The sequence below is a fragment of the Rhipicephalus microplus genome, chromosome 4 (genome assembly GCF_043290135.1).
Source record: "Rhipicephalus microplus isolate Deutch F79 chromosome 4, USDA_Rmic, whole genome shotgun sequence".
NCBI lineage: Eukaryota > Metazoa > Arthropoda > Arachnida > Ixodida > Ixodidae > Rhipicephalus > Rhipicephalus microplus.
The window spans coordinates 115,255,068-115,279,483 of NC_134703.1; the positions used below are offsets into that span (position 1 = coordinate 115,255,068).

Sequence of the window (24,416 nt, forward strand, 5' to 3'; positions counted from 1 at the left end):
TTTCCTACTAAAATTTCTTGCTGGCTTTCCGTGTAGAATCATCTTCCAGCAAACCACTCGATGGGTGAAAAAAAAAAAAAAAATTATGACTTGACGTTCCACTTCCAGGAGCAATAAATACTTGTTCACTTGCAGGCATTCAATGAACTTCCATTTGCAGTAGTCCACATTTTTTTAGTTTTTTCTTGCAGCACACACAATCATACACACATCCATGCACATTCTTCCTTCTGTACAGCACACAACAGTCTTCTGGAAGTGAAGTACAAAATCTGAAAAGTGGAAAGGAATAGTTTATGGTGAGATGTTCTAGGCACTATACATGCAGCCTAACCAACTAACAATTGAGCAAATGGCAGACAGCTGCTACAGCAGGTGTGTGCAAATAGTAGATCCCTATCTGAAGACCAAGTATGGCAGATCAGGTTAAAATGCAACCTAGCATTTTATCATTTATAACCCACTCTAAAATGCCTGCTACAACTATTCAAATTTGTTTCGAAATATCGCTTCCCACTGTTTTTCCGACTGCTTTGAACCAAAATCAGCAATCGCACAGACTTAAACTTCCAGCCACGACTCCTGCTCCCAACCAAGCTGCTACAATCAACCAGAGACTTACTATGAGTTATGCTGATGACAAAAAATACACAATGATTGGCTCCTATTTGCTGGCATTTGCTTCTGCATCTTCCAGCTGCAGCTCTGCCACGTAGAGGTTCTTGTCGATGACCTACATGTTGAAGAGAAACGAAAACACTTATTACTGGTTGCGCACTTCAGGATTGTCAATGGTATTGAGCAAAGTACAACATCAGAATCAATGCATCTTCAGACTACTTTCAGTAGCAGAACTGACTTATTAGCATTCATCATTCAGCAAGATCGATAAGGCAAATGCGTACACATGAGTGGTGAGCAAGTGAGACATCGAAATCCACAACAGCACCTCAGAAAACAAATGTTACATCCCTGTTACATTTCAACAAAGAGCCATTAAGTTGAAACTGAAAGCCTTGATTGACAAATAGCTTCACTGGCTCTCATTCTTTGTACGTTAATTCTGAGCGATAGTGCAGATATTACCAACAGACTGAAGCGAACTGGGGATCTCAATGCTATTCACTAGCACATCTGGAAACCATGGGCCATTTGCGTGGTGCATTTACAGTCCTGAACAAATTGCAATTGCGCGACACAAAGCACAAGTTTTTTTTTTTCTTTGCACGCAGCTGCAATAGAACAAAATTTTATGAGAGGGGGGTGCACCATTTTGATTTGAAGTGGAGGCCTGGCACACAGGTGTGCTTGAGTGTCATTTGGGCTTTGTATGCCATGGCAAGAAAAAATTGGGAAGGGAGGAGCACAGGCCTGTGTGCCACCCCCTGGACACACCATCGCAGTTATATGAACCGAACGTTTTGCATCTGCCACATTTTCTCTTGCAAAACCCATGCCTGCGATAGGGAATAAAAAAATTGACATATTGCTGTAAAACTGCCCCCCCCCCCCCCCCCAGCAGAGCACAATTTAGCTTGTAACCCGCATCTTAACTCTTAAATTTTTGTACAATTTTGGGTCGGCCATACAGAGGACATACAGCAGCTAACATGAATGTGCAGCTGTTGCTTAGTGCAACAAAGCGACCTTAGGTGGACTGGCACAACCAACCTTGGGAATTGGCTTGATTTCAGTGCCCAGCTCTTGCTCAATGCGGTGCAGCGAGAAGCGGTCATCATAGGTGATCAGGTTGATGGCAATGCCAAGGTGGCCAAAGCGGCCGGATCGGCCAATACGGTGCAGATATGTCTCTGCCATCTTTGGGAAGTCGAAGTTGATCACCACGTTCACAGCCTGGATGTCTATGCCTCGCGTGAAAAGGTCTGCAGGGAAATGCACACAGCAAGGTTTCAGAGCAGAAATATGCACTGAAGAAATCGTTAATGTAAAAATGTGCAAATGAATGAAAATATTTTTTGCAAAATGGCACATAGTGGCTCCACCATGAATTAAACAGGAAATTGCAAGACACCCACTGGATACTAACACACAAACTATGCTTGCTGCAAAATTGCTTACCAATAGACACCGCAAGCCAGCACTACAACTGCCCAAGCAATGGTGGCTCCTGTACCCCAACCACCAACTTTGGCACGTTGCAGAAAGTGGTCTCAACCAGCAGACGACTGGCAGCCACCGACACCATAGACGCGCTGTAGCTCTCCGCCATATGTTCTCAAACATAACTTGTGTCTACGTTTATGAATGTTCCTTTTGTGCTGTGCACTGCTACGTAATGCATAGCTGCCAAGTTCAAGGATTCCGAATCCGGGAGATTGCCGCAATGAGGGAAGGGGGAAAAGCGCGGCACACAAAAAACAATGACATACTAAAAAACAAAAACAGCGAAAAACAAAAGGGGGTGGGAGGGGGGTCTCAATCACAAGCACCAACATCAGCGTTGCTGTCATAGTGGCTAGGAGTGGCAGAACACACGAGTGTAGTTCTTCACTAAGGTGAGAGGCTCAAAGGATCAACACAACTAACAGAATCTGTTTCAGTTAAAACAACTCTCGTATGTCTTCCTGGGACACACGTGAACGAACGGGACAGTGCAGCTGGCTGCCGCAAAAGCAGCAGCTCGGTCAAAGCTAACTCCAAAACGCGTCCGGCCCCTTTTTATAGCGGTAGCAATTATATGGACAGTCCAGGCTGTTTTTTTTCGCCGTCGCCACCACCACCGTCCTTCATCGTGTGTATATACATATACACTCAAAGAAAGAAAGCCGCCCGCACTCGTCGCCGAGCCCACACTCGCCGCCGGTCTCAGACGTACTTTGCCCCATGGATGGATGCCTGTGCGCACACGCTTATCCTTTGGTGGGGGAATCGTGTGCCTTCGGCTTTCAACGAAATGAAAGCGCAAATTGCCGGCCCACAACGGTCACTTAGGTCTCTGCATAGGCCCATTTTGCGAAAACTGCGCGCTTTTCATACACATCGAGGTATAACAACTGGGACACTTATCTATAGTTTGTAAGCATCTGTACCTGTAATTACGTATCGTGCATCGTTTTTGTTTAAACAGCGCATTACGTGTCGAGCAGTAAACGTTCTCACATTACATTCTAAGTTGTTGCCATCACATTTATCGCTTCGCCCTTGCGGTGAAACCGTAACTATTTAAATTTGTTACGTATTTACTGCCCTTAACCTACCGCTTCGTGCCCTCCGAGCTCGTAGAACACTATCGCGTCGCCGCGACTGCAGTTTAGTGCACGGCGGTTGCGGCAAACGGTAGTTCATTTTACAATCTCCAAGTGCTTGGCTGCGCACGCGCCTTCAAAACTAAGTCATCTTATGTCATCTACGATAGCATCTGCCGCAGGTTTGTCCGCAGAGTTTGCGGAAAGCAGCGTTTTTTTGACTGATTGAGTGCACACTTTCGGCGTTCTCAGAGTTGCGTCGTCGCCATATATGATCATGTCAAGAGCGACCGTGGTTTTGTCCTGAGCGGTTGTGGCAACGACAATCACACGCACTGTAGTGCGGCGGTCGCAGGCAAACTTCAAGTACGCTGCTCTCTGCCTTCGTTCAACGGTTTCCGTACTAAAGTTCGTATCACCCGCAGCGATTAGGAAATGTGTTCGAACATTCGAATTGAGGCCCAATGAACCTTTTAAATTGCCCAGCCAAATTTTATTAATTCGTATCTACCATGGTTTCGCATCATTGAGATTGTACTGTATGTTTACATGAACGCCTCTTGAACTCTTAATAAAATGGGGTAGGTTCGAAAAGCCTGGAGCGGATTGAGCTGCTTTTTGTCAATGTGGCCAGATCACTCTCAGAAATTTCGATTTCCGGGAGATTTTCAGGACAACCGTACACCGGAAAAAAACTATCGAAATCCGGGAGTCTCCCAGCCATGATTGATTGATGTCCCAAAACCCAAAACCACCATGATTATGAGAGATGCCGTAGTGGAGGGAGTCTCCCAGCCAATCCGGGAGACTTGGCAGGTGTGGTAATGTGAACGATGAAGCACCTCGCAGAACGCAGAATGCCCCCAACGCTGCTCTGCGCTAGGGTGTGCGAAAAGTGCCGCCGGGAGAAACAAGCCCCATCACGCCATTCAGACAGAGCTGAAGATTCGAAAGATATGGATTTACGTTGCACCCCCATGGCAGCTGAAGTGGGTGCCTTCAAAGTGTGACTTTTCGTGCTCTGAACACTCCGAGGTTAACGACTGAGACACGCTACGAGACGTTAAAGCTCTGCATGTAAGCGAAACTGCAGCACCTGAAGTCCTGTGCTGTACCCTCCATTTTCTTGTCACTCGCAGAACTGTGGTGAAAGCCAAGACACCACAATTTCCTACATGATGCAACATGCGACGCCTGATGGTCCGGCATGTGGCGCATTACAATCCGGCACACATGGGGCGAAAGAGCAATCAGCGGCAGGCTCCACCTACATACACACAGCGCCTTGGCATGCACATACTGATGACTTCATATCCTCTCAATGAAGCACAAAACTTTGCACAGCCACATTTTAATCTATACATGAATAAAGAATGAACCTATGCTTTCGTGAACGACAAGCCTGTTGCAGCACTAGCAACAAGGTCTGTCACTCGCCAGACCTATTGGTGTAGGCCTAGCAGGGCAGGCGCTGTAGTCTCGCACCGTCCGCAATCACATGCGAACTCTTTCGACAACACTATTAAGGGGGGGAAGAGGCACTTAGCTACCAGGCACCTTATTTAAGCGAGGGTAATGAAAACTCGGGAGATGGCGTATTTGCATGAGCAGATGTCAAATATGAACTGTTTCTATGAACTTCTTACCATATTGTTTTTAATTAGTCATTAATTAAAAAAAATATTGATCAACATTTCATTAATTTGGCTGTACAGATCTTGCTGACTGAAATTTCATTGCATTCTACAATTAGCAAAGAGTGCAAAAAGCAAGTTTCATGGCTCTAGCTTTCCTACAGCAAAAGTTATGAAGCTTAGAAGTTTATCCTGCGATTATCAAGGAACGATGATTGTTTATTTTTCTAAACATTTATGGTGTCCAATAGTTGCATATGTCACTTTTGTGCACTTACTAAGCATCCAGCTTCTCAGCAAGACAAAAATTATCAAATTCTAGTGTACCAAAGGTGAGAAACGCTTGTCAGAAGAATGAGAGGTGGCTAAAAAACAAACCGAGAAAATGGCAAAAACAAAGCTCTGTATATTTAAGGAATTCTACACAAAAATGCTTCTCTTTGCATATAAATACCCCAGAAAGCACCAGGGCAGTAGTGTTGGTCACACGTTTGTCGTTGCCGCCACTTAAAGGATTGTTGCAGGAACCTGGAAGACGCTGAACGCTTTCGCTTCGCACTCATGATCCGACGAGAATCCTTTTCTGCCGGTCGCTCGCTCATGGAGTTTTACTCTAGCTGAAAGTCTTGGAGGATACGTGTGGAGGCTTCTTTCATTCCTGAATTGAATCTCATCACGGCCTCAGCGACTGCAGTCTCAACAGCTACGAGTGAAGCATGCTTCTCTTTAGGCATTAGAGACCATATGACAGAATGGAGCGCCTCGTTTGCATTTTGTGTCTAGCCTCTTTGGCAGTGTTTTAGCAGCTCTTGACATGAAGCCGCTTGTACACTGGAAGTAGCGCATCATGGACATATTGTGGGAAATTGTAGGCTTGTCTTGGCAGCGGTTCTCTCCTAGCAGCAGCATTCTGCTTGCACCATGGGTCATTGCCACTTGGACACAAGGTGTGGTTGGACCTTTCAGTCGATGTCGCATGATATGTGGCCATGGCTGCCCAGTGCATTGCATCTGCGTCACAAACATTGGACTTCAGAGCCCAGCTATAGCATCTTTACAATTTCTCTGACATCACCTGTCAAGTGGCCTCTTCCACTTCGTGTTTCGCCAGAACCTTTATGCTTTTGAACATGGTTTATACAGTCCTTTGCAACAGGTATGAAACCATAAACTGTCCAGTCTTCAACAGCACGAAAGGATCTACTGTCCCCATCACACAGCATCACTGTGTACCGCAAGCTGTTACTAAATTGAGCGCTCAAAGAGAGTGACTGCTGCCTCCACTTTCACGTGCCTCGATTTGTACTGTATTTTTCTGGCAGATGTATTGACTCTTAAACCAAGTAATTTGGGTGTTCTTTTGGTGGTGCGCACTTGCAGCCGGCACAAAAATTTGACAAGACAACATACCGTATTTACTCTCATAATCCTCGCACTTTTTTTTTTTTGCCAGAAAACCGATGAAAAGTTGGGGGGGGGGGGGGGGGGGTGCAAGAATTACGCGGGAAAAACTTTCTACGAAAACGTACAGAGCGAAAAAGAAAAAGTGTCCACAAATCGGGATTCTCACACACACAACAGCAAGCTTTAAGAAGTACTAATTAAAACTAACCTCAACAATAAAAGCAGAGGTTCAACAGAAGACAAGATTTAATTGAGACAAAAGTGGAAGCAAATAGTCGAGAAGTAGAATACCATACGCAAAGCTTGCGGACGTAGCGTTCGTCGCTCAACAGGAGCCCTCAAAAGGTAAGCGTGGGACGTCAGTATTGGGCTGATGGCTATTTAACAGAATTGTCCACAGTTTCCTTCTTAAGGGGGGACGCGGCCTTTTGAACACCGAAAAATCGTGAAAAAGTCGATTTTTGGCAAACCACATATTCGGGCAGTATGTGTCATAAACTACCTTTTCTGTAAATATCAACGTCTAATTCGTCGCGAAACCATTTGAAATAAAGTTTAGAACATGCCGCGGCGGCCCTCGAGCGGCGCGCGAGCGCTCAAAATACCCCAACTTGGCGTGATCGCAGTTTCTCGACCGCTCGACGGAGCGCCGCCATTTTGGCGTTGTTTTGTTTGTGAATTCTTGCTCTTTCTTTCCCCGCCACCTGCGTCGCCGGCGGCAGCGCAGGAGAGGAGCAAGCCACTCATGATTGGAGGGCTCGCGAGAGCTTTCAAGTTTCCCGCGGCTGAGGCGCGCAGCTGGGAATGGGCGAAGCGCTCGCTCCCCAAAGACGCGGGGGAGCCCGCGACTGCCATTGGCTGCTGCGCGCGATGACGTAGCGCTCTTGCGCATAATGCGGCAGATGCGGCCGCTCGTCTGCTGCTCCTCCGTCCGGCGTCTGTGTTCCGCTCGCTTCCGTGTATCGTTGCAGCCGTTCGCATACTCTCCACGTTTCAACAGTCTTCGAAACGATTTTCAACCGTCTATACGAGACCGTTGTGTTCGCTCACGATGCGCCCAACGAAAAAGAAGACTACAATCGTTCGGTGCAAGGAAGCGAGCTATGAAGCTTGTCCGCGCGGCGAGGCTCTCCGCTCGCACGTGCGCCGACGGTGATCGCGCCTGACGGTAAACTACGCAAGAGAGTGGTCGCATCGACGCGCCTAGCAACGGGACTCCTGCTCCGCCGGTGCAAGAATTTTGTCGTTAGAAGTGCGCCTGGTGTCTCGTGCTCATTGACAGTGGCTTCCGCATCTTCTCTTTCATCGGCCTCGAGTGCGATCGCGTCGTCAACTGTGCATTTGCGAACAAGTTTCCTGACGTGCGAGGAGAAAGAGGCGGCGGATCAACAACGCCAGTTACGCTGCAGGTTCATTTTAGAACTGCCTATGTGCTCAAAACTTTCAAACGTCGTTTTCTCAAAATTACTTTTTTGGCTAGTGAGGCTGCTTATTCCAGCCATATCTCTGGAACCACTCATTGGATTTCCATAAGTCTTTTTTTATTATGTACATGAATAAATTTCCGAGGGGGTGACAAGCCCATTTTTTCAATATATTGTGTGTGTTATTTATTATATTTAATCAAAATTTGATAATATCCTAATCACGAACACAAAGTTTGATGGTCTGCTAAAACTTTTCAGCAAGGAAATTCAAAAAAAGGGCTCTGTTACCCCCTGGAGTATCAATCTGGGAATCATAGTTAATTTCACAGTTCCAGCACCTTCTGAAAGTTCTCCAGGCCTGGAATAAGAGAACCATGTGCACTACCCTGATATTCTGCTGTAACTTGAAAACCAGTGAACATAACTTGATGAAATTTTGTAGTTCTAATGCTTTTGCTATAAGTCTATCCTGAAAATTTCATTAAGATATCTCAATAAACAAAAAAGTTGGTATCCGATGGTAGCCTCCCCCCTTAAGAAATAAAGTTTACCATCAACCCCAAGGGCCAACCGGCGGCCCTGTTGCCGTTGTTTAGTGCATTATCTATCACTTGCAACTTGAAAGCAGCCGTGCAGCTTCAGTATCGCCTCATAACTTGACAAGGTTACCGACGCAACATACAAAACACGCCGCAACGCGCACTGGCCACTTTGGCCTGGCCCGAGTAGGATTTAATCTGTGCAATAGTACGCTTGATGCTTAAGAGATGGCGCCAGATGACGTGCACAATCAGTGGCTGGAAAGAGCAGACGACATTATTGCAGCAGTTTTCGGGGGTGCGATAATTACTTGAGGAAAAAAAAAAGTCGTATTTTTGTTGGGCGATGTGTGGGGAGCAGGAATTGTGCGAGGATAACGCGAGTAAATACGGTAGTCTAAAACAGCCAGAAAACCCACACCAATGTGCTACAGGTGGCCTCTCGTCATCCATGTGCCATCATTACAGATGGCCACATTACTTGGGTTGTCAAAGCACAGATCTTGGTATAATGTTTTCACTGACATGGCACAATCAGAGAGGACCTTGTCTGCAGCTTTTGTTGCCGCAGAATTCAATTCATTTTCCACAGTTTGCAGCACTGCAATCTGCTTCATCGATTGATTGATATGTGGGGTTTAACATCCCAAAACCACCACATGATTATGAGAGACTTGGTGGAGGGCTCCGCAAATTTCGACCACCTGGGGTTCTTTAACGTGCACCCAAATCTGATCACCCGGGCCTACATTTCCGCCTCCATCGGAAATGCAGCCGCCAAAGCGGGGATCAAAATCGGCTTCATCGCAAGTCCATATTTACGCTCACCTTTTTCAATAGAAAAGATCCCACTGCATGTCCGGCATTTAGCAGTTCTTTCAAGGAGCTTGATTATCCCAGATAAGTTCTTAGCCGCCGTTGGTAGCCGCCGTTGGTAGCCGCCGTTGGTAGCCGCCGTTGGTAGCCGCCGTTGGTAGCCGCCGACAAGTCCGAGTCCTCGCCTGCTATCGCGAGCGTTCGCAGCATGCGCTCGCTCGCCGAAGTTGCCGATAAGCTGGCAATCTTTCGGCACTCACTTTGTGCTGTTGCGCACGATCGGCGCTGGTCAAAAAGGTTGTGTTTTTCCTTATGTGCTGCCTATCACCGACATCATCGGAGGCGACCGGGGTAACAGGCGGAGATGGCGTTGCATCCGATGGATCGCGTTCCGTCGCCGCGCGGTCCTGTACTAGGTGCGCGCGGATATACCTGCGCCATTACCTCTTTTTGCTGTAGATTTCTTGCGCTTTTTTCCAAACTTGTGAGCAGTGCAAAACTTGCGATACGGCTTCGGCATGATGAAAGGTTCAAGCCAGCTTCAAAACATGGCCGAGAGCGTAGGCCTAATGCACTGGCCCGGTGGCTGCGGCGCGCTTTGTTGGGGCGGTTCAGCGGCGTGCCTGAATGTTCAGACTTGAGAAACGCTTGCTCTATTTTTCACTAGCTCGCGCGGGTTCAGGAGCCGACGAGAACAATGACGTGTAAGAGATACACTCGCCGCTTCGCGTGCGCTCCGCTGCCGCACGCAGCAGACAGCTCAGGAGTCTCGGCGAATCTGAAGGCGCAGTTTAGTCACGTGTGCTCACCGCATCAGTAGGCTCACGCAAGGGGGCTTTTTTACGCGGATTCGCAGCATGCATACCGAGTGGACGAAAACAAGCGCGGCAGGATATGAAAGAAAAGGGCAGCTCTTTCGAATGCGACCAAGACAAGCAAGCTTAGAACGGCAACACTGCAACACTGAAAAAGCCCATTTCTCACGCGTCTATCGCCAAAAATTCAGCTCGCCGACTATTCTCATGAATAAATGAAACTATTCTCATGGATAAATTACCGATATAGGACTCGTGAAAATTGGCGAGATTATGCAGCGATAGTTGGAGAATCCAAATATAGCATTTTCAAAAAAAAATTGAAAATTTTTAGCATGGTATTTTTTAGCAATTTTCGGTCTCAAAGACCTGCTTCTCCCCTTTGTAAAATCGTAAGCGCGATCGAAATTCGTACATTTTACGAGAAAATCTGAAGAGTGCACGTATGTAGCAAGCATTATCGAAGAATCAAACAAACCACCGATAACAAGATTAACGACAAAGTACGGCCGCCGCCTCATTGTCCACATGAGAAGCAACTGTAAAGGGGTAGCCTACATCTTTCATTCCATGAAGCATGCACGGATAACATGAAGAGCCAATTGCAACCAAAGCCAGAATCGAGGTGCTATCATGTTGCGTAAATAGTCACTATTTTCTGGGCAACAAGCGATTTTCTCTGGTTTTCCAAGAACCTGCGACGAGATGGCGACAAATAGCCCTTCGCAACAGCAAATCTAGTCTTCACTCCAATATCGCATGTGGTTGGGCCTTGAAAGTTCCCTGAAATGTTTCACATTCTGTTTTTGATTAGACCACTACTGGAGCAAATCATTGGCACCAGAGTCCTATCGAAACACTTATTAATGGAGCTACGAGTACTAAAAAAAAAGTACCTTCCTCATCTGCTCTACCTCTCCCCCGTGACTGCCCACAACTGTTCCTTTGAGAGTTCAGGGGCTACGCTCCGCCTTCACGGCGCTGGCGTCATGATGCGGCATCAGACTACATACATGTAAATCCCGCCGCCGATCGATACCGGCAGTGTGCTGTGCGTTCCACAGTCAACAAGATTAGCTGGAAACTATGATGTCAGTGGGGCAGGGAATGTCGCTTGTTGTACGGGAGGTTGAAAATGCGTTTGGCAGAGTCTCTGCGATCTGGAGCGATTCGCAGCTTTAGAGCTTTGTAATAAATTGCACAGTTCACACAGATAGTGCAAATCGGTCACTTAATTACTCTTGGGACTTGTCTACAGGCCTAATGTGTTTGTAAAAAATAGCCAAAACCATTTCACTGTCCCTTTAAAGTTTCGTATTTGCAGGAAGTGACTATTGCATTGGAGCAGGCAGTTTCGCGATTTTTGCTCGGTGGGTGCTTGTCCGCTGCAACGTCTAGTCTCGCAGCGGCTTGTGAACACTGCAGTGAAGCACTAATAAAAACAAAACGGCACGCAGGAGCGACCGTAGGAGGAAGCAGGTTGAAGTGGCTGACTGGGTTCGAAGAATAAACGAAAAGATCTAATAGGCAAGGAGGTGCCAGGTGTCCGTTAGCGGATGAATGTAGGGTGTGTGTGGTGCTTTCCTCGGCACCAGTTGTGGTGCTGAGGAAAGCTGTAACTCAAAGACCGCTTATCTGACTTGTGCACCTTTTATTAATTCTGTTTCTAAACAACTGCAACAGTACAACAAGCTTCTGCGTCTTTTTGAAGCTTTGTGTAGTCAATTTATTATAAAAAGTAAGTTGATGAATCTGGTAATTACTTGCTGCATCAAATCACAAGTTGCGTGAACATTTTTTGGAAAAGAAATTTTTGGAAACGGCTTTGCAGTAACCCGAGATATTTATCAAAGGATGACCACAATGACTGCTTTCTACTCTGGAAAAACACAGCCTCATGAAACTTTGCAGTTTCTTTAGTTTTAGTTTTGTGAACATGCCCCGAAAGTATCATCCAGACCTCCTGAATAAAAAATGTCGAGTTTCCAGGGTAGCCTCCCCTGTTAACCAAAAGGTGTCATCAACTTGGTTGCGGCGAGTGTCATCGTTATCACATTCCATCATTTAGTTTTCCAATTCGCAGAGTTCTAAAAACAAGACAATGAAAAAATTATTAACCACAATTGCGCAGGTGTATTTAGGATAGTTCAGACAGCTTTTTCAATTTCCTATTCAATTTTGTCATAATTTGCAGCAAAATTTGTCCTTTTTAAGGGGAGACGTGGGTCCTCAAATGAAGTTTGTTAATTTTGGAGGGAATTAAATGATATTTAACAGTGTTGTTCAGTTTTTTCTGCTGATTTCAAATATGTAACTATATTTTGTATAGCTGCATTAGAACAAAAGATACAAAGATTTTAATACAGAAATTAGGTCGATTTCTTACGAGGCTTTTCAAAAACTTCGCTTGGTGAAAATCAAAAACTAAGTATATGACGAGAATGCCAGAGAGTTCCTCTAACCGGTGATGCTAATTTTATTGTTCTCAGCCCAATTATAATGCAAGAAAAACATATGTATAGTTGATTGCTAAATTTGCACTAATTTTCATTTATAATCGGTGGCAACTAGAATTTAACACACAACTTTAGAAATAAATGAATAGCATCACCGGCTAGATCCATTCAGCATGAACATTTCGATATCAAACTTTTTGCTTGTACTCAGGAAAAACATGCGAAAATGTTCCGTAAGGACGTGTGCGATGGTCAAAAAAACAAAGCCGAGAAAAATGGATCTGAAATTTCGGTTCACCATAACTTTTATTAGCTTAGAAATCTGGCAATATAAATTGCATCACCATGTAGCCCTGTTCTTTAGCATCAAGTTCATGGTAAATATGTGGTCACTGTGCAGAAATAACACTGAGATATTTTATGTAACATCAGGCACAGTCATTGAAAGTGATGCAAGAAAGCCAGCACCACCCACTTCACTTGTGGTTCCTAGTTGAACAGAAGGCACACAAAAGATCTCCCTGTGCAAATAAAGCAGTTCAATGTTCATGGTGACAACAAAATATGCCTTTTGCACAGTTATGGCAGCAAGGAAACAAATCTAGATCAAATCCCAGTGGTGGCATCCACATTTAGATGGGGAGAAAAGCAAAAAAGTTGTGTTGTACTTGTGCTACAGTGCATCCCAGCTGGTCAAAAAGAGTAGAATCATCATGGTTTTGGCACACAAAATTCCAGAATTCAAAATAACAAAAAAAAATTCTTTGCACACCGGGCCCGTCCCCCCCCCCCCCCCCCGGAATTTTTTTTTTGCCATGGCATACACAGCACAAAATGACACTCGACCACATCTGCCTGCCCCCCTTCCCCGCCCTCCCCCCCCGCCCGAAAAAAATTTCTGCCTACGCCCCTGCACAGCACTGGTCACACCTAGACCTATAGTAGCCCAGGGCTGTAGGCAGAGTCTGCTGCTGGCTTGTGCCTTTTTGCAAGCCTGCTTGTGGCAGCATTCCTGCTTGTGTGGTCCTTGTTGGACATGCGAATTCGTCGACGATCCTTTTCGAGGCTTCGGCGCACTGCATGGCTACCAGCACTGTAGCCCAGTTTCTCTGCTATGACAGTGTTACTTTTCGTCACACCTTGATTGAATCGGCTGATGGCTTCGGCCACTGCCCTCTGGACACTGTGAAGCGAGGCATGCTTAGTCTTTGGTGCTTGCTCCCAAATAACAGAATGCAGGCACTCGCTAGCATTCCGAGTCATGCCATCGTTGCACCGCTCCAAGAGGGTTTCTTCACTCAGCCGCTTGAAGATTGGCTCCAAAGCTTCACACACGAAGCTGGGCAAGCTGTTTTTGTGTGGTGGGAGTTCCTCGTTCTTTGCCACAGCACGATTATAAAAGCACCAAGATTCTAGCCCTTCGGGGCAAAGATCGTGCTTCGGGGCGTCGTCAGTCGACGACATGTGGAGCAGGGTTGCCTCAACTGCCCTCTTCATTCCTGGCACGTCATTCTTATGACTCCTCAAAGCCCAGCCGTAGTAATTCATAATTTTCTTGATTCTCTCCTGGGTGAGCCGTCCCTTTCCTCCAAGTGGCTCACCTTGGGCCTTCTTGTCAACCAGCGCACGCAAGGCTGCTCCCATACGCTTGTGTACGTGATTCACACAATCTTTCTTTTCTACCTTGATGAAGCCGTACACAGCCTGCTCGGTCAAGGCATGGAAAGTCCTGCTGTCACCGTCAGAAAGCATCGTGGTGTAACGCAGCTTGTACTTTTCTAGAGATCTCTGGAACATAATGAGTGCAACTTGCACCTCCATTTGCCCGGCTTTACAATCAATGTTTTTCTGGCAGTCTGGCACATGTGTTGTGTGCCAAGCTGTGTAGCCTTGCTCACTGGGTTTTGGACCTAGTGAGCAGCCCAAGCAAAAGTTGGACAAGACAATGTGGTCCACAACAAGCCCGGTGTACATTTCAATGATGCACCCGACCGCAATGTGTGAACTGTGGCCACGCGTCAGCCAAGTTCCATCGAAGATCACGTCGATGTTGCCTGGTGGGTTGCCAAAGTCCCTGTAGAGTTCCTTGATTTGAACCACACTTGCGGCCTCACAGTCTGTTGCAGCCCTGGTGCATGCCTGAACCATCATGTTCATGTGGCCCTGGAAAGTTTTGTGGTGTAAGCCGCGATGAGAAATGTTCATTACAGCAAAGAAATCGGAGAGGGCTGTTGCTCCCTTGCCGATGCTCTGAATGGCCTTCATCGCTCTGACGTTCACTTCGAACGGCGTTATCCTGGCGTCACCGGCGACTCTCGGGGAAGAAAATCGCTCTAAGCGCATCTCACAAGTGGAGCACTCCACCACAAGCTTGACACAAAGCCCATAATCTTTGGTGGGGTCCTTCGAAAGTGCCACAGTTTTCTTGCCGCACCCGGGACACAGCATAAGTCCAAGAATCTCTTGCACCACGGTCAAAGCCATTACTGCAAATTCAGTTCCGCTGTCGTTGACGTCCTCTTTCATTTCGACACCCAGAAGCTCGAACTTTCGCTCTGTTGCAGACTTCGATGCCAGGCGCGTTTTTATGTTACCGGCGGTCGCTGTGCGCTCCCTGCTTTCTTCAGGTGTGAAGAAAGTGGTGTTTATACGATCTGCGGCAACACGCGAAGTTGAGGCAGACGAAGCGTCGACGCCTGATGTGTTGGGTTGCAGCTCGGAACTCGATCCGGCAGAGCCTCCAGGCAGAGCAGCAACCAGCAACTCGGGCAGCATGACAGGCCTCGCCGCCTTCCGTCGCGCATTCCAGGGCCGCTTTCGAGTCTTGCCGAACGCCTCACGCGTCGTAACCTTCAGACGACGATCTCCTTTAGCCATTCGGGCAGGGAAGGTGACACCTCACCACACGCTGTCGAGCGAGCGGCCGAACAAGCGTAAACAGCGGCGCGATAAAACCACAGAGATATACAAACACAGCGAAACGCGAGAGAGGCAACCGGCGACGGCTCCGAGGCAGAGCGCGCGAAAAACAACCCGCTCGCTGCTAGACCAATAGGAGCGAAGCGCGCGGGGGGTGTGCGCGCTTTGGCCAATCAGCGGCGCGAACGCGTCCTCCAGGAATGACACGATAGCGTCAGTTCCAGCCCACCGACGCCATTTTGAAAGGGCGCAAAATGCGCACAAAGAAAACAGCTTTCAAACAAATCTAAGATGGCGGCTCCCGGCCACCGCGTTCGCACGTGGTGACGGCGCGAATTTCGAACATTTTGGGCCGATTTTTTCCAATTTCACGTCCACCTTGGGTCACATAAGCGCACTTTTTTATTATTTCCCAATAAAATTGAACTTTTAGACTTCGCGGAGGGATTCTTGAATGTTTAAACATCGCGAAAATGCACTTTTCCAAAAATCGACTTTTTTGCTATTTTTTGCCGTTTTAAGACCCGCGTCTCCCCTTAAGAACTTAGGGCGGGAAGGGTTAACAATAGACTGACCAGTGACCCACCACAACACACTTGTCTACTGTTTTCACATAGCTTTTAGACGGTTTACTGGAAGTCTTTACAGGACTGCAAAGCGCTACTCACCAGAGCAGACAAGGTTCCTGCAGAGGCCAGCACGAAAGTCGTGGAACACACGATTACGATGTTGCTGGGACATCTTGGCGTGGATGTAGTAGCACGAGTAGCCAAGTTCCGTTATCTTCTTCGCCAAAAGCTCCACCCGCTGAGTGGAGTTGCAGAAGATAATTGACTGATTGATTTGCAGCTGCAATGAAAAATGGAGGTAATGAAGATATGTGGAAAAACCAATGTGTTACTTTACACACTGCAGGATTGACAGCTGCGCAACGAAAGTGCCACACGACTCGAATAGCCCAAAAAGTGGTATAAATGAATCGATCAAGCAACACAACACAAAACCAGTCCGGCAAAATTCCACATTGTACCGTAAGGGTTCATGCAAAAGCCCGTCCCCTTCTTGGATGTTTCCAACATCCACAAAATAAAATAAGCAAGCGCCCTTTCTTAGCGGATTTTCCACAGTTACCTTGAATTTTGCTACATGACAAATCCACGACCAGTGCTAGGCAGAACTAAAGCATTGAAACCTCATTGCCAACACCGTTCAGCAACAGTAGCAACTTGGGTGTAGCTTCTTCAGAAAGTGGAGAAGAGTAATGCAAATTGTCAGCAGCAGAGGTATGCTGTGTTTGCACTTTTCATCATTGAAACAAACCCAAGGTTACCCTTCAATGCGTCCGAACGGAATGTTGAACATTGCTCTGCATAAATGCTAAATCATCTTTCTAGTCGTAATCAGCCTATGCAACATGAAGAAAGGCTTAAACTGAAATTTGAAAAAGTGATCGCAATGGACACTTGGCACTGTGCGAGAGGGAAGCTCACCTTTGAGAAGAGCGTGTTGAGGCAGTGGACCTTTTGCCTTTCTTGCACAAAAGCGTAGTACTGGGTCACACCTTTCAGGGTCAGCTCATCCATCAGGTTAATCTCGTATGGGCTGTGCAAGTGCTTCTTCTGCACAAGAGGGTGAAAGCACTACAGGCTCAGAGGCACCAACATAGCTGCAACACTGTGGCAACCCTAACACAGTCTTCTAGTGCCAAACAGCACCTTAATTCTGCAAAAACTCGGCCAGAAATGCTTAACTATGTGTATAGTTTTATATTAGGCAGGCAAGACTACAAAAACTATGCTAATAGAAGTATGAATCCATGTCCTCAACTTATGGGTAGATGGTATTCGAACAGCTTTGCACTTCTATTGAGAGAGCTTTTTCGTGGCAGCAAATGCAAGCACCAAACCGGAACCACTACAAGAATCTTCATGAGCTTGCGCCTTATTTGTCGATGACAACAGCAGTGTAAAATACTGAAACATACCACTTATGACCAGCTCCAGTTATACACCAGAAATTGTTTCTGCACACCAAATTCTATAAACAGAAATTTGAGACTACACATCTTGAAATGAAAATTGCATGTAATTTACATTTAACTTGGAAGTATAGAGTTTCGCAAATACACAGGCAAGTTCAAGCCTAGAGGCAAATCTCACTTTTAACTTGGGTATTGCTTCTTCAGAAAGTGGAGAAGAGTAATGCAAAAAGTCAGCAGCAGAGGTATGACCCTTTTGCACAATCATCATTGAAACAAACCCAAGGACACTGGACGTATACAAGCAGCTAGTCTAAACTTTTCACCCACATCTTTGTCTGCCACGTTTTAACTTCAACTTTCTTGAGCCTATTGTGAAATGGCACTCACCATGAACTGCTCCACTGTGAGTGGGAAAGTGGCAGAGTAGAGAAGAATCTGCCTGTCCGAGGGCAGGTAACTGATCACTTTGTCCAGCAAGCCCTTGAAGTCCTGGGAGAGCAGCTTGTCGGCCTGCAAAGAGGAAATGACCGCTACAGTCGCAAAGGCGCACACATGCAAACTTTGCCAAAGTGCAGTCTTCTCAATGTCTTCGAGTGCTAGAACAGCAGCACTTTTGGACAAGACGACCCATTAACCACTTAAAGTAGCAATGGTTGATCGTAAAAACTTGGTAGTGCTCTGTGCAGCTCTTGGAAGACCAAAGCGTCTAACCTTAGCAATAAGCGAGGATTAAAAAGCTAGAAAAATGGAGACATTCTCATGAAGTTTTTGCCCTAACCACACTCAAACCTCAATATAACATACCCGGATATAACGAATTACCGGTTATAAAAATAAATGAAAAATAGCTTTGTCGTAGCTAGAGTGCTACAAATATATGTTTATAACGAATTTTCGGATATAACCAAGTATTTTTTGTGGCACGTGGGACTTTGTTATAATGAGGTTTGAGTGTATAGCAGACTCAACTTAAAATTGCTCAAAAAGATTAATTTCTATAGCAACGAATATGCCAAGTACTAATGAGATCACAAACAGCTGCTTTGAAATTTTAATTGGACGAATTTGAGATAAAGGCGCACAAAGTCAAATGAAGTACCCCTTGAGGTGAATGGCAGGCAGGTAATGAAGGCAGTGCAGGAATCTGCTATAGCTTAGCGGCCAACCCTAACGCTAAAATGTACCATGGTGCTAATGATGTGCAAATGCACAGGCTTGATGAACAACGTTCGGAAAGCCGTACAAGCACAACGTCAAACAGTGACAACCCTTTTGATTCGGTAGAAGATCAGACAAATGGCATTTCCAGCTTGAAGGCAGATGCATATGACGCTGCATTTAATAGAGCACACTCTACAACAACGTTGCAAGCCCCGCAAGTTTTGCGATTCAGCCGTTTGAGGACGCCAGTAATTATATCAGCAAAACATGCAGCCGTGGAGTCAATAGGCGGCCACGTTTCAGTTTTAAAATTTTTACCGAAATAGCAAAATATTTTAGCCGTATAGGCACACTGCATTACAGCCTATACTTAGCGTGCTGCTGGAAATTCAGATGCCCTATGGGAACCAGTAGAGGAGCAAGTCCGGCAATTTAACGCGAAACGAAAGAACCTCGCACTTTAAGTGCACTATTTGCAAGCAAGAACTTCCGATGCTGCAAGATTTGCCAACAAGGGCAGTATTGCAAATGAACACCATTGCTCACACCAGATATTGCCAAGCTCACCTCATCCAGAATGAGCATGTTGCACTTGTCCATCTGCGCTACTCTCTTCTCCATGAGATCCAATATGCGGCCAGGTGTTGCGATGATCACGTGAACTGCAAGGAGTTACGGAAGCGTTGTCACTACGCAACACAGGGCCTGAAAAGTACGCATTATGCATGGCATTGAGCACTGACAAGCCTACACAATTGCAGTTTCACAAGTAGACGAAGCGAGTGAAAGCAAAAATCTGCCTCCGGTAGACAATCTTTCTTCCGGAAGAAGAGTTCACTTCTGGAACACGAGTTCACAGTAAGAGCATGCTTCAGTGGCTTACAAGAGTGGCTGCATATCAGTGCTTTGGTATAATGTCGTCACATTGTGTTCTGAAGCAGAACTGAGTGCTCATCATCTACGCAGCCACTAATTGAGTTTTTTTTACATTCTGAAGCCATCACGTAGCAGAAGCGCAGGTCAAGCGCTAAATTCTGGATAGTGCGAATTCGACAGGACAAGTGCTACTCTGAAAGTAGCACTTGTCCAGTGTATAGAATTTCCCCTTTTAAGTACTTAAAAGGGCCCTGAAACACTTGGTTTAATGCTTAGATGTGCATTCACAGGAGCCTTGACTATCGGTCAACAGTGCTTTCCGAATGAGGAGAAAGTGCTGCACCCTCAGCAAGATTACAAAACAACCAGCCTAAAAACTATTTTTAAAGTGCCGAATTTCGGCCCCAAGAAGCCACAAGAACAGCCCCAAGAAGCCACAAGAACAGTCGCACGCAAACTGCACTGAAAGACTCAACGCCCCATGAAAATTCAGTCACCTTAGTCGCACCTAGATCCAACTGCCAGTTATAAACTCCCCCTGCCAAACTGCAGTCAGAGACTTGACTGTTAAAGCATATGCCCCATCATTGCACTAAAATGGGAATCCCAGCCATACCATTCTCGTAGATGCGCATGATGTCATCCTTCAGATTGGTGCCACCAGTTGTAACCATGACTCTGGCCTTTAGGTGCTTCGACAGCTCGATGCAAATTTGACTGGTTTGGAGGGCGAGCTCTCGAGTTGGGACAATGGCCATAGCTGCAACAAGAGAGCAAAGACGGCGTCGCTCAGAACTGCCTTTGTCAGTTTGAAGAAGCCTCAAGACAGCAGGAGCTCAGTAAGTGGTATAGCGTCGTCACACAGGCTCTGTAGCAGAACTGGTGATCATCACAATGAGAGAGTGCATTCCCATTTTTCAAACAAGCACCTACCTTGGATGTGGTCCTTTGTGACGTCTATTCGTTGGAGCATGGGGATGATGTAAGCACCCGTCTTGCCAGTGCCGTTTTTGGCCCGAGCCAGAATGTCGCGCCCCAGCAGCGCTATGGGGATGCTGGCTTCCTGGATAGGAGAGGGCTTCTCCCAACCCTTCTCAAAGATGCCCATGAGAAGCTCTCGCTTTAGACAAAAGTCCTCAAATTCATTGCCCTTCGTATCTGTGACATCCTGGAAAGAGCAAAAACCCGCTTGAATAAGTGAACAGTATATGCACTGCTTGCACCTCGCAGGACATTTCCCAGGTTGCACAGTCAGAGAGTGGTATAATGTCGTCAACTGAACTCTGAAGCAGAACTGGTGATCATCATTTGTGCAACTGGAATGCGCCGAGTACAGTCTGCATCAAAAGCTTATAGACCACTGCGACTACCTTGAATTTTCCAGCAGTTGGTGGCTATTTGGTCAATCTGCACAATAGATGTTTGTGCATTTTAAAACAGGCTGTGATGCAATTCAAAACTCATCCAGAGCAGCAGGAATATTCAGCTTTTTGGGTCTAACGGTCGAAACTTAACGCACTGTACACTTTCTTATACAAGTGCGATGCATGTGAAGGATTTTTAAGGTCAGCCCAGTGGGGACATGAAGAAAAAAGCCACCCAATGACAAAGATCGTTTTATCAAAATAGTTACAGCAGCAGATTGAAGGCCATCTATAACATTCTATTGAGACTTCCATCTAAAGGATTTTCACTCCAATGTTGCAAGAGTACAATACAGTCGCCAACGGATTTTTCGGACTTGTTGGATATTTCGGACTTTAAAAGTGCACCGTCAGGGTTTCCACGGGGAAAATGCATTTCTTTTCGACCGATTTTTCGGACAAATTCGCCCCCTAAGGTTACATTTTTCGGACTAAATTGCTTGTTTTGAGCAGCGCCACGAACCTGTATGGACGCCGCCATGTTGGATTTTCTGCCGGCTTGACTAAGCTTAGTAGCTTAATTTTAAAATGGCTTTCCTGCCTCCAAGATTGGATTGATTGATTTGTGGGGTTTAACGTCCCAAAACCACCATATGATTATGAGAGACGCGTAGTGGAGGGCTCCGGAAATTTCGACCACCTGGGGTTCTTTAACGGCCTCCAAGATTGGAAAACAAATGTCACATTTCAAGTTTCGGAGCCAGTGTCTGCTTTAGAAAATGCAGCACGGGACCATTTTCTCGTCTTCGGTTAGCTTTAGAAGTCAGCACTGTCGTCATCCCATCGTACAGGGGGGAGGCGGATTTGCGCCGTAGCGGAGTGAATGTGCCTGCCACAATGACATTAGGGAGTTCTAAAATAGAGCACCGCGAGCCCTTGCGGTGGAGTCGCTGCTACTGCGAATGCGTCGCTATGCGAATCACCGTTCGCGGCCTGCCGGCAAAGTGTGTGCACCTTCCATGCATTTGAGTCTGCAGTCGGGCTGAATGTCCTTAGACCTTTCCCTAGGGGGAGCAAACGCTATTCTAGAACTCTTAATGTGTCCGCTATACCCGCAAACGTTATTCTAAAGCTCCCTATTTAAAGACTTCGCTCGTGTGGATGACAATTTCGTGCGTGGAGCTCACAGGCAAAAAAATTCGTCGCCAGGTTGTGCCACGGCCACAGTGGTTCGGATGATGATCGCCCCCAGCTGTCAGCAGCGGAGATCACCACTGCGGTGACACTTGTGTCGAGCATTTACGGTGACGATGTCACCTTGGCGCAAATACAGGCGAACCAAATTGCTTCCAAGCGTAGTACGAGGCAAGGCAGAATCATGGGATTTTTTTTTTAGCCTGCCTGATGCAATAAAGTTCATATTTCTGACAAAAATGAATTTTTCAGACTGTTCGATTTTTTCGGACTTTTTTTTCGGTCCCCGCCAGGTCGAAAAATCGGTCAGTGACTGTAGTCCCCCCTTCATAGAACGAAGACTGCTCATACAATACCTAGAGAAGAATCTGGAGCTGTGATCCTATACAGGAACTACAGGCTTCCAATAAATAGTGTTAGCTAGCAAATCGTTAACCTATCTTTTTCTACAGTTTGTTTCGTCCTTCGTGCTACGCAGGTAGTGGGGTGCATTTAAAAGTGCTTCTGCAGTGCCTTTGTTGTTCGAAGCGACTGAAGAACACTAGGTCTCGATTTCCTGCGACAATGGAGCTTTATAAGAGTTGCATTTGGCAGTTTTAAACGAAGAGTCATCCACTCACCGCTGCACATAAATGTAGCATCTCATGCTGGTGCAGGAGACTGTACATCTTGCATAAAATGTTTTTTTCAAGAACACGTCTTGCCTAAACACAAACTACTGCAAAACGACTGCGAAGCTAAGCAGACACACTACATGAACTCTGTAAAAGAGGCTCATTATAGAGGCATGGGCAGGGCATAACTTACCGATGTTCTCTTCCTTAAATCACGTGGAGGTATGACAAGTTTAGATTTCCAACCACCTTCATCAACATCCCTAAAAGAAAGGAATAAAACAGGTCACTCAAAAGAAGGCACAGTTTTAAGTAGTACTGTTACACAGGGCCGCTCAAGGTCAACCAATTACTGCACAACTGTCATGACAAGAGTTTAAAAGCACACAGCAAGCATAGCTGATATAACAATTACGATATGGAAAAGTTTACATTATTCGCACAATACCAGCTAAGCTGTGACATACCTTGCTGCCAGTTCAGATAATTCAGATAACTCTCAGACACACAGGCCTGCCAAGAAATGGAACAAATGCACAAACCTAATGTTGTTGGTGTGGATTACAGATTTCTCAGGGGAATGGTTCCCCGAGTTTTCCACGATAGTGGTCATTGTGGTAGCCTTCGGTGCGCCGCAACTATGGTAGGAGGCTCTGAAAAAAAAATGCACGAAAAAAAAAAATCAGTCGTTGCAGCGGGCGCTGGCTTCAGGTTGTTCCAACGATGCTTAATGCACTAAACTACAGTTCGACGGAACCTTTAAGGCATTCAAAGCACATATTGGAGCTTGGCAAGGAAGGCATGAAAAGCATTAAACATGTTCGCTTCACAGTGACATATGTAAAGGTTTTTCCTCACGTACCTGCTAGCAGTTACCAGTGTCAAGTTAAAATGCTCAAGTAAGGGAGCTGGAAGCTTACACACTACGCCACTCAACTTTGCAGCCTCGGCGAACTTTGCAGTAAAGCGTTGTGAACAGGAGAGACAACGGGCACTAGAACGTCGAGGTTAGAGAATCTTAACTCGCTATCCAAAGTTCAATGATGCGGAATGATAATGGATAGGCCACACTGTATCGCACCTCGGTGACCAGACTGCATGCAGGTAGGCGCGAGTTAAGGCTTTTGTTGAAAGCCCTCGAGAGCTGAATACGAGGAAATAGACGAGAAAAAAAAAAAAAAAAAGTAGCAGCCACGATGACACCGGCCAAACCGGAGTACCTTACACCCTTTCCACTCGCAGTGTACGGCTCGCACAGACGGCTTCATACGACCCGAACCTTGAAAGAAACCAGAATGAACCTCGGTTTCCCGCCCGGGGCGCACGCCCCGACTCGAGCATCATGAATGCGCGTTTAAAATGAAGTTACAAAAAAAAAAACTAAAAAGCTGGGCGTCCCGAGACATCCCAGAACGGCAACACAACACAATGACCCGCACGGCCCTAGACGAAACGAGCAGAGGGGTGGTGAATGTAACGACTGCATACCTCTTAGTACGTCGCAGCCTTTCAGGAAACCTTAACGCTGAAGTGCTTCGCCAGATACGCCAGCAGTTTAGAGATACATACTAAAAAGCAGCGCCACTACTGAGAACGGGTGCGAGTTGTTTACTCGGTTTAGGCTTACGCGACAACTTTCCGATGCCCGGGCGACGCCGACGGTCGCGCTTCCGCCGTGTGCGTTACACAAAAGCGTGCTAACTAGAATGCGGTTGCTTAACAGGGCAAACCGGAATTGCGCGATAAACAATGGCTCGCTTTAACGATGCGGATACGTATTACGGGGCTGTCCCTTCCCCGACTTCATCCGCCCCGTAAATATGGCGAAAGTTACCCGTCGTTAGAACGCGAAGGAATGAAATGCACTTACGGTATTGAAGTGCATGTACCGTAGACTCAAGTGAGCACCATTCACCGTACTCGCAGCAAGCGCACTTCCCGATGCACAACGATTCAACATCAGCAAACACAGACTGACGTATCTCAAGATGGCTGACCACTTATTTAAAA

The 24,416-nt window shown here is 46.4% G+C and overlaps 1 protein-coding gene across 2 annotated transcripts; it reads right to left on the reverse strand.

Moving 5' to 3' along the window:
* Positions 1-24,416, reverse strand: me31B (ATP-dependent RNA helicase me31b). Of its 2 annotated transcripts, XM_037423366.2 has the most exons (12): positions 24,277-24,416; positions 22,949-23,059; positions 22,600-22,669; positions 20,168-20,402; positions 19,851-19,994; positions 18,926-19,020; positions 17,585-17,707; positions 16,707-16,835; positions 15,885-16,065; positions 1,672-1,883; positions 623-733; positions 1-272 (listed from the first exon to the last, which is right to left on the reverse strand). In XM_037423366.2, the coding sequence occupies exons 2-11, from the start codon at positions 23,017-23,019 to the stop codon at positions 665-667; spliced, it is 1,329 nt and encodes a 442-aa protein (XP_037279263.1). In that variant the 5' UTR covers positions 23,020-23,059; positions 24,277-24,416; the 3' UTR covers positions 1-272; positions 623-664. The 2 variants fall into 2 exon arrangements, with proteins under 2 accessions (XP_037279263.1, XP_037279264.2); XM_037423367.2 differs by lacking the exons at positions 1-272; positions 623-733; positions 1,672-1,883 and adding an exon at positions 11,666-11,928.